The sequence below is a fragment of the Rutidosis leptorrhynchoides genome, chromosome 5, assembly GCF_046630445.1.
Source record: "Rutidosis leptorrhynchoides isolate AG116_Rl617_1_P2 chromosome 5, CSIRO_AGI_Rlap_v1, whole genome shotgun sequence".
Classification (NCBI taxonomy): Eukaryota; Viridiplantae; Streptophyta; class Magnoliopsida; order Asterales; family Asteraceae; genus Rutidosis; species Rutidosis leptorrhynchoides.
The window spans coordinates 105,609,426-105,621,151 of NC_092337.1; the positions used below are offsets into that span (position 1 = coordinate 105,609,426).

At 30.4% G+C, this 11,726-nt stretch overlaps 1 protein-coding gene across 1 annotated transcript; it reads right to left on the bottom strand.

Annotated features, from left to right (window-relative positions):
* Positions 1 to 413: 413 nt before the first annotated feature.
* Positions 414 to 1,116, bottom strand: LOC139849503 (probable calcium-binding protein CML46). The gene has a single exon (XM_071839154.1). The coding sequence runs from the start codon at positions 1,016 to 1,018 to the stop codon at positions 503 to 505; it is 516 nt and encodes a 171-aa protein (XP_071695255.1). The 5' UTR covers positions 1,019 to 1,116; the 3' UTR covers positions 414 to 502.
* Positions 1,117 to 11,726: the final 10,610 nt, after the last annotated feature.

Below are 11,726 nucleotides of genomic sequence, written 5' to 3' on the forward strand. Positions count from 1 at the left end.
AATTCACTCTCAAAAACTAGCTCGAAGGAGTAAGGAATACCTTGACTTATAATCCGTCAACCAATCTTACAATTGATCGATTTGGGATCGTAATACCTTTTTACGAACATGAGTTTCATGTATAACTTCTATGATCTATCTTCAATACTACTTAGCTTAAGATTTGTAGAATATGCTATGTTTAACGAAGTTCTATGTCCATGATGTCACTGAGAGTTTAACTGATATGAATAAATCATCTTTCAAGTAATTTAAAGTCATCCCAAGCGATCTGAGTTCATGTACAAAGTTAAAATCTTTCTGATATTGTTATCATTCATGCCAAACTTCCCCTTTGTAATTTAAGGAGTTTGCATAGTCCCTGTTCATGATTCTGTAAAAAAGGATTTTTCGCATTAATAACATTCAGTGCAATTTCAAAATCTTACCAAAAAAATAATAATTTATTCAATACTTAAATAATTTACATATATTGGGTTTAAAATAGATATTGAAGTTCAGATCAACAAAATGTGCTTTCCATAAACTTCACAAATTCATCAAAATCCATTCTACCATCATTGTTTTTATCAAACACTCTGATCATTTTCTTGCAGTCATCCATGGCTGCTTTCTCTTTCAATCCCAAAGCAGAAAGAACACTATGCAACTCTCTTGCATCAATAAACCCATCTTTATTCTCATCAAACACATCAAAAGCTTCTTTAACTTCGTCCAATTGCGGCTTTTGTTCTTCGAACATGTTAAAAAGATCATTAGAACTCAAACTTTTTGGCAAGCTTTCACCTTTATTGCAAAAGATTCCTAGATTGCTCATCACCATCTCCACTTCATATCCTCGCACGCTTTCGTTATAAAAAGAAGGCATTCTTTTTAAAATTATGGAATCTTGATTCTTTTTCTCATCACCTTGAACCTTGGAGTCATCCAAGAAAAATGAAAAGTTAGAGTACATGATCATGTTAGGAATTATATGGGAAAAGAAGTATTGAATGAATTCTACTATCATGAAAGACATTATTAGTAAATAAGATGTTACTATAGAATATAAATGTTAGTAATTTAGAGCCTGTTGAGTTTGAAAGGACGAAGAATTGAGAGTGTGGCTTTATATAGGAGATATATTATGTACAAGTGTCATCTATTATAAAATGTTGGAGAAGATAAAGATAATGCATGGAATATGGGTGGAAAATATGGTGGTTTTAAGTTGAAACTTCAAAGGAAATTTCTTTCTTGTTTCCTAAAGATTTTAAGATGACAGGGAAGGTGGGGACATCTTTGTGGTGTTTATAAGAAGCTAGAACTGAATCTGTATATTATTATTATTATTATTATATTATAAAGTTTGAAGTTTGATTTTATATTTTCTGGGTTACAAATACAATAGTTTGTGCAAGTATAAGAGCATTCAGTGTCCGACTTCTCTTCCACTGCCGACCAAATTGATTGGCAAAAATAATGCCCTGCCCCGCCCCGGCATACATTTCCAGTCTCCCTCCCATCGTCGGTTAACCGATGGGGGTTTCATTTTTTCTTTTATGTTTTTTTTTTTTAAATTATTCTATTTTTTTATTGGTCCACGTCATATTCGATCTTGAAATGGACATCAAACGACACCCCACTTTAATCAATTTCATGGTCCATTTACGACCTTGAAATGGACACCGAAAATAGACTACGGATACCTTGTGCTCTAATATGTAGTATTAATATTAATTTAGTGCCTCTAACATTGATTGATTAGTGATTGATTCTATATGTTTGATAATAATAATATCAAGAACCATAACTAAGCATCACTTTATTTTAGTTTTTAATTTTGGATACATGATATCCACACAAAATAAAGTCCAATAAAAAACATTCATGATGAAATCCTTGCCAACTCAAATATTGGTTTGGTTGCCTAATCAATAGTGGAAGGCAAAAGAAAACGACTCCTACTGGGTGTGTTCCTATGAAGTTTCCTATGCCTTTGTGTACTGTGTTTAGTCAATGCAGAATAAACTTTCTTGAGAATAACATATTACTAAGTTTTGGATTTGTGTGTTTCTATTGGAAACAAGTACACTGACTTTATTGTTAGGTAAGTTAAAGAATATACGTGTGTTGAAAATTAATAAGTGATGTGAATGTCAAATCAAGTCTAAAGTATATCATCTATATAGAGAATAGAGTATTGTGCACGCTGATGTTGGCTAAAAGTCATATTGCTAAAAATCACATTTCTATTCCTGATATTCACCAATTTATATTGAATAAATTAACTTTATCAAAGATTAAACATTTAATTACTTTATTTCATAGATAAAATGATTGCGAAGACGATACAAGAAGAATAAAAAAAATGAGCTTAAAACGAAGAGTCTAGAATGAAAACTATGAAAATGAGTTTACGATCCCGATGTCCAAGTTACGACTAAGCCACGACTCCACCATGGTTTGGAACGGCCCATAGGAACAACCCTGGAAAATGGCCCAAATCAAGATTTAAACTTGGTTACTTGGAACAGCCAAAGCCATTTTTGGGCCCAGGAACGACCCAAGTCAAGATCCAATCTTGGTGACCTGGAACGATCTCCAAGAACGGCCCAAGCCTACAACAGGCCCAGAAGCGGCCTCCTGGGACGACCCACCCCACATTTTTTTGCTTTAAATAGATAACTCCATCCAACGTTTTCAACACACATTCCTCACTCACAATCTTACTCTATCACTAGGCTTTTCTCTCTGAAATTATAATTATGTTATCGGTTAGGGATAACCACCTAGAGTTAGCACAAAAACGGAGTCTGTAAAAGATTGGAAGTGCGCCAAAAGTCATTATTTTTTGTAACTTTGAAACTCGTTTAATCTACGGTTATTACTATCACTTGTATACCTTTCATAATATCATCCATTATTATTGTGCAAGATATAGTTATGCCATGACTAGTGAGTAGTTATCTTTAAGTGTATGTTACGATGCAGTTAGTTACTTTTGCAACTCACGCTGGTCCACCCTTACTGGTGTGTATAAGGTGGGAGTCTTACAAGCACGTGGTTCTCACTGGTCGTTATTCAATGACGTGGTTGCAGACTGGAGGATTAGTTTTATATTTATATATAATTGAGACTCAAATTATATACTACATACTCGCTTGTTGTAACCACTAAGTAATAAGTATAACCTGGAATCGTTCTTTAAATGTCATTACGATGAGAAAAAGGCGATGTTTCTATTAAGTGAACCTTTAGGATAAAGGCACAAGTCGGTAAGGTTATGATATTTTGTTGCAGGGTTTTCTAATTTAAGCGATAAAGTAAATAAAACAGATAAATATAGAAACTTTTATTTAGAACACTGTTGCAAAACACCCCGTCTCGAGCCGTTGCGACGCCCGTTATGACAGTTTGGTGACTAGCCCGTCTCTTCTTGAAGAAAACCGTTTAATATGACAGTCAACGGTCAAAAATTCGGGTCAAAGGTGAAAAAAAATCATGTCAAAGCCTGTCAAAATTCTGAAAAGCCATAAAGTCGGTTAAATCGGTCAAATTTGTCATATTTTAGTTTGAATTTTCTATATTAAATTAACGATGATAGCAATTATGTGAAAAAATTAGTCAATTAAAGTTTTCGGCTTTAAAATAAGTACACATATATACATTTATATATATATATATATATATATATATATATATATATATATATATATATATATATATATATATATATATATATATATATATATATATATATATATATATATATAAGTCAACTTTCGTCAACGTCTGTCTCGACCCCGTCTCGAACGTCTCGACCTTTTTAGGACTCGAACGTCTCGACCCCGTCTCACGTCTTTTGCAACCTTGATTTAGAATGACTCGATCAAGTAATAAAAATAAGGACTTCTAGTAAGGTCAAGTGTTTTTCTTAAAGTAAACAATAATCCTCTATCAGGTTAGTCTAGATTCCATCACGATATGTCACTGAAAATTAGGTTATCGTGATTTTGATCGAAACAGAATATCATATCCCCAATGTCGCTTCTATATGGAACCAAACAGCCTTTTTTCGAAAAACGTAGGCTAATGCATAAGGTGATATACTGAATCACATATTCGGCTTATCTGAACTTTAAACAAGGACAATCTTGTGACGACCTGAAAATTTCCTACCAAATTTAAACTTAATTTGTATTTGATTTCGACACGATAAGCAAATTCTGTAATGTTGATGTAACAGACTGAAACCCGGGCTAGTTGTAAGTTGCCTACTTTGCCCTTAGCGTTTGTGCTTAGTCTTAAGTGCTTTTATTTTAATTATTTTATTAGTGTTTTATTATATTTTTGTTGTGACCAGTTTGTGACAAGGGTCCCAGAACAGGTTTGTTTATTTTAATTGGACCTCGTTTGGGTTACCTAATCTTGTGCGAAAGATATCAGATAACTGGTAAATAATCGTGTGTGATGGGATATTGTGTTTAACACAAATATATAAGCCTTGACCAGCTCATTTTTTATGTTTCCAGAAAATTCACTTCATCACTCCCGTATCTAACTTTCACCTCTTCAAAAACCCTAATCACTCAATCTCGATTTGGTTCTTAAATTGAGTTAAGAAACTGATTCCTTGTGTTGTTGTGAGTCTATCAAGGTAAGATTTGTCAAATTTCATGTCCAAATCAGTGTGTAAATTGAGTTTGAAGGTGAGTTTTGTTAAAAGTGATTTTTGGGTCAAAAGTACTTAAATTGATGTTGTTTGAGCATAAAAGTTGTGGGTTTATGTTTCTAAATGTTTAGTGTAAAAGATGTGTTCGGTTTTGGGGTCTTAAACGAGTCATAGGTCGAGATTTGGTGATTTTGGGTTGAAACCCGTCACTTTGCTGCTGTTGCAGCTGATGAACTACCTTCGGCCGATGGTCTTTGACCATCGACCGATGGTGAGGGACGATCGGTCGGTGGACATGAGCATCGACCGATGGTGTATGATTTCTGACCAACGGATGTAATTTTGACGATCGGCCGATTGGGGGAGACCATCGACCGATGGTGTGTTGACGATCGGCCGATGGATGGGACCATCGACCGATGGTCTTAGACAGTGAAAATTTTACTAAGTGTTGATTTATAGCCGTTATACTGTCCGTGTATTTTTTTAAGATTTTCAGGATGTAAATTTTGAAAGTGCATAAGTGTTAAGCATGAAAATTTTAACGGACACAAATTTTTACTAATTTGCTATAATTCGCTGTCAATGTGTCTAATCTTGATGGGAACACTATTCTAACTTGGTTTTTGCTGTTCTCAGGAGATAAGGACAAGGAGTAAGCTCAGAAATAATAACTGAGCAGTTGCTGGTAATTGGTGAGTGGGTCTATCTCCGGATAGAGTTTAAGTAGCATATAATGCTACTGTGGTTGACTCTTTTACCATGCATAGTGTAGGAATTTCCATGATAGAATATTATTGTTTGCCTGATGTTGTATGTGAATTATGTGTACACTGTGTGAATGGCACCAGCCGGGCCTAGGGAGACTGGGGACTCGAGACCGTGCCTAGGAGAGGTTAGAGTCCATATGAGGTCAACCGTGCCTAGGGGAGGTTGGGTCCATAGGCTACTAATTGTGGAGTATAGTGTGAACGATGCACCCCCTGCATCTGGATAACTACACTGTGAATTGAGTAGCAGGGACTATCGGTAGACTCAGGCCCGATCAGCTGGGAGTCGTGTGCTCGTACAAGCCGCCGATCCTCGTATTGTCTTATTGTATGCTAGCTGGTAGTTAGCAGGTGTTGTTGTTAGTAGATAGCTTGTGTGTGGCTTAAGCTATATCTGTTAGATAGATTCCATTCACTTAGCGGTGTGCTAATCCCCCACATATTCTCCCCTTGCAGGTTTAGGTACTGCTAGTCGGGATGGGTGCTGTTGCAGAAGACATGTTTGGCAACCCAACTCTGATGTGGACTTTTGTATAATTAATGTTTTGTAATAACGTAACACCGTTGTGTAAACTTAAACTTAATTTCACGGATTAATGTAATGACGTGTCTTGTGGTGTGTTTATTAATAAAGTCTTCCGCTGTGTGTTTAAAAAAAAAATGGCCGGTGTTACAGTTGAGTCTCAAAATTTTTGAACTGTTATCATATATTAAATTACCCTGTGACTATTTTCGACGATTCACGAACCTTTAATCACAAATAGAAATATATATATAAATAATTATACATGTAAATATATATATTATAAACTAATTATATTAATGAACTATTATGTAATTACGATATAAAACTTAAACTTGTTAATTAAAAATGTTTATTTAAATATAGAAAGTAGATTGAATATGCAAAATTTATCAATGTTAACAAAGTATTAATTGTTATACTCTGAGATTATTTATTACAGTATATATATAATTGATATATTTACCTACTTGATAATCAAATCAAAATTTTATATATATTAGTTGAAATATATATATATATATATATATATATATATATATATATATATATATATATATGTATATATATGTATATATGATTTCCATACATAATTATTATTATATGTATATTGTAATATATATATATATATATATATATATATATATATATATATATATATATATATATAAGATATGAATATTATGTGTTGAAATTTATAATATCTATTAGGAAATAATATAGTAATTAGATATATAACAACTATATACATAAAACATTATTAATGTATTCATATTTACATATATAATATATGATATAATAACAAGTTAAAAATATAATAGTAATGACAATTATATTATTACTACTTTCATTATTATTAAAATCATTATTAATGATATTAACAAATGTTAAATATTAAAATGCTAGTAAATTTAAGATTATGATTATCAAAACAAATACTTAAATATAAATATTAATATAAGAGAGATTAAAATTATTAATTAGTTGTAATTTAAATATTATTGGTTATTATGATTAATATTATTATTATTAATATCATATTATTATTATTTTATTATTATTAATATTATTATTATTAGTATTAATAGTATAAATATATATACACTTGTATTTTTCAAAAAATTTGAATTTCATACAAATATATATATAAACAGTTATACAAAATATATAAAACAAGTTATATATATATAGATAATTATATATACAGATATTTATATAAATACAATTATATGAACAAAAATTATATAAAATGGGAAATTACGTACGAAGGAGGGCCTGAATTTGTTTCACATAGCCATCATACTATAGATTACTTGTTTTTTTGTCCTCAAAATCGAATCAGATTACAGTATCAAAACAAAATCTGTTATCTATCAAAGTCTTCTTTTTAATTTTTAATTTTATTTTTGTACCTGGTGATTGAACCGGTCGACCTATTCTTTATAAAATAAGAGACCACTCTGTGATATTGATAAAAATTCGTTCACCTTCTACACCCTCAACACAAATTGTAACAGTCCGTAATCGATTAAACCTGTTAAAACAAACGTTTTTTTTTTAAAAAACGGGCAATACCCCTGTTCTTGTTTCCATTTTGCCAAACCTCAATTTTTTATTTAATTTCAAAATCGGTAAATGCAGTTCCGTTAGGAACTTAATACTAAATCTTTCTGCAAAAGTTGAAGTCCCAATTCCTTTTATTGCTAACGAAATTTTTGAGTCAAAGTTATGAATTCAAAAGTCAACAATCTTGTTCTTTGTAAAAATTCATGTTCGTTTTTATGATCCTGGTTAAAATGAGTGCCCAGAAAGTTTTCAATAACAATTTAGAACTTTTTTCGTGTTGGAAACGTGGTCTAAAACGTTGTAAATCTCACAATCAATGTTTGAGTTCATGGTTCGTTGTGTTCAACTCCACAGCGTATGTTTTATTTATTTATTTTATTATTCCTTTTATCTGTTTTAATCAAATTCAATCACCTCAATAAATGTTACTGATTAATTTTAAATCTAAAAACCAAATCGTTATTTTGATTTTATGATTATTGGGAGGATACTGGTCGAATTCAGTCTTGATTTAGGAATGAAAAAAGGAAACAGATAATAAACGGTTTATATATTTTCGGGTGCAAAATAATTCAGAAAAACAGAATGGGCAGAATGGTTTGAGTCTTGGGTCGGTGAACGAGAGGTCGAGGGTTCAATCCCGGTTCGGTGTAATTCTTTTTATAAAAGCCTTAGAAGGTAGTTCTTTATATAAAAAGTTTATTTATTATTAGCATTGTTATTATTATTAATGTTATCATTATTAGTATTGTTATTTATTATTGTCACTATTATAATTATTGTAAGTATATTATTATTAATATGTTATTACTAATAGAAACATTAACTATCAAATATTCTTATTATTATAAATATAGTTACAATTATAATAATTATTATTATTGTAAGTAAGTATTATCATTATTGTAGTATTATATTTATGTATGATGAACATTAAGATTTTTTTTTTATGATTATCATTATTATTATTATTAAATATTGTTATTTTGACAATTATTATAATTATTATCATAACTAAATTTGTTATTATTATTATTAGCATTTATATTAAGATTATCATTATTAGCACTAATATGATTGTAAGAATTATTATTTATATTAACCTGAGTATTATTATTATGTAATTATTAAAATTATATTCACAACAATCATTAACAGAAAAATTAATATTTTCATAGTTATTATCATTAATATCATTATTATTTTCAATAATAGAGTTATTAACATTATTACCCTTATTAGTAATATTAAGTATTATAATCATTTTTACCATTTTTAATATTATATTAGTATCATTATTACTATATTTTAACAAACAAACGATATATATATATATATATATATATATATATATATATATATATATATAACATAACAAAATTTATATTTCATATACAAAATGAATATATGAAAAATATATATATATATATATTTTTTATATAAAAATAATATAACTAATAAATTTATATATATTGTTCGATTACGAGTATATACATTAATGAATATACAAATAATATAGGTTCGTGAATCCGAGGCCAACCCTACACTTGTTCAATGCCGTCATATGTATTTTTACTACAAAATACAGTATTGTGAGTTCATTTGATTCTCTTTTACTCTTTACATTTTTGGGACTGAGAATACATGCGCTACTTTTACATCTGCTTTATTAAATGCTTTTGAAATACATTTTGAACTGCGAATACATGAAATGCTTTTATAAATGTTTGACGAGATAGATACAAGCAAAACATTCCTCGAATGAATTTTGTGGATGTGATAATTGCCACCATTGAATTATGTGGACGTGATAATTGCCACAATTGATATGAATATTTTTTCCCTGATTATTATTGCTTGGTAACCTAAGAATTAGGGAACATCACTAATTTTGAGAATTAGTGCACGCCTAATTGACGCGAATCCTAAAGGTAGCTACCGGGTTTAACACCCCCAACCAGAATGTTCACTAGACGGAAGGGCTATTGGGCGTGGTGTTTAGTACTTCGAAGTTTATATGATTATTATACAGACGAGATGTTCTGTTTTGGGGATATTATTATGCGCATTATATGTTAAGGTCGATTACCAAGCCAAGCTATGAAAGCAATGAAAAGTGAATGTTATGTATCGAGAGAATGATTTTATACACAGGTTATGTGTATGTTATTTTTGTGCACGAGATATGTGTACGGTTACTAAGATTTATGAAAGATGATTTCGTACAGGAGAAAGGTGTACTGTATTTAAAAGATATCGCATGTACATTACAGGTGGGTATAAGATTCGGGCTCATTTGTACCATGCAACATTTAAATCTTGTGGTCTGTCAAAAATGATGAATTTTATTGTTTTATGATAAACTTATGAACTCACCAACCTTTTGGTTGACACTTTAAAGCATGTTTATTCTCAGGTATGAAAGAAATCTTCCGCTGTGCATTTGCTCATTTTAGAGATATTACTTGGAGTCATTCATGACATATTTCAAAAGACGTTGCATTCGAGTCGTTGAGTTAATCAAGATTAATATTAAGTCAATTATAGTTGGATATATTATGAAATGGTATGAATGTCGTCAACTTTCGATGCAATGAAAGTTTGTCTTTTTAAAAACGAATCCAATGTTTGTAAAATGTATCATATAGAGGTCAAGTACCTCGCAATGAAATCAACTATTGTGAATCGTTTATAATGTATATGAACGGGGCATTTCAAATCTTCTAAATGAAAAGTGCTAATCCTCAAGAATAACTTAATCAGTATTAATGGCTTGTGGTTTCCGATCTTAAACCTAATTGACGGAAATCAAGGAGTCTTTCAACCAAAGTGGTTGGGGTTCAAGGCTAGTCATGGACATATTGATATATTAATAAGTGTTGGATATAATAAAAATAAATAAATGAATACACAAATAAAATTCATTTTTTTAGTAAATAAAATACGCAATAAAATAAAATAAATCAAAATAGATATAATGATGTGGTAGAATTATAATTAATACAAATTCAAGCCATATGTTTTGAGTAAATCTTATGATATACATGACGATGGCGCAAACCAACCAATTACAAAAACATTAACACTCTCTTAAAATTACAAGAAAGTAGGATTTATTACACATAGATAACTGAAACCTGCAAAACACTGCAACACTAAATCTCGAAACAAATCACCTTAAGATCACTATCAAATTCAAAATTCTTCATCCAAAACCAAATTTTTTTACTCGAATCCAACTAGTGAAAAATAAGAAACCAAACACTCGAGCCACAAGACCCTTGAGGCACACCTTATGGTGGTCCAACCACCTAAAACGTCACAAACAAATCGCCGAATCTAGTGTTCAAGCATCAAAAGGAGTTGTTAAGAGAACTTTATTTCAGTATCATTTAATCCAAGTAAGCGGTTATAAAACACATTGTTACGACTATTTAGTAAACCTTTGGAGTTTTTCTAATGTTAGCCCTTAGGGCTATCCTTAAGGGACTAACTTCCAACAACATATTATAACTACCAACAAAATATTGATAACTGCCTGTATGAATTCAATTATTTACGGTAACATTTAACGATAAGTTTTGCCATAAAAACTGACAATCACCAAACCACGTTCACATTATGAAAAGTCAAATGTATCTTATTTTTCAATCCTTTTTAAAAGCAATCAAATTAATCCAGATGGTGAAAAGTATAAATCCAAACAATTTTTCCAATCCTTTATTGAGTTTACATGGACATAAAAAAATCCATATGATAATATTTACTCCAATTTACCTCTTTAAAATGAATCAAGTTGGTCTTGATTTTAAGCTTTCTGTATCTTAAAATGGCATTTAATCTAGACAAATTTTCTTCTTTTTGCTGTTGTCTAATACAAGTAGACAAAGGAGGAATATTATTAAAATCAGTTGAACTTATGGCAGTTACCAAATAAACGTGTGATTTATTAAGATTTAATTTTTTCTAATTTAATTAATGATAGTTGGAAGTTATCCTTAAGGACAACCGGGCTAACATTAGAAAAACTCTTTTGTAAAAGCTTCAAAAACATTCCCCAATTTTCTTTTCATGTTTGGTATATCTTACGAAACCTTGAAGGCTATCTTTGTAACTACAACAAACTATAGGGTCTAAATTGCCATTTCCTAATTTCTTATTACAATCTTCACAACGTACGGTCTTTGGCAAGTCCTGCAGCTGTGATCAAAAT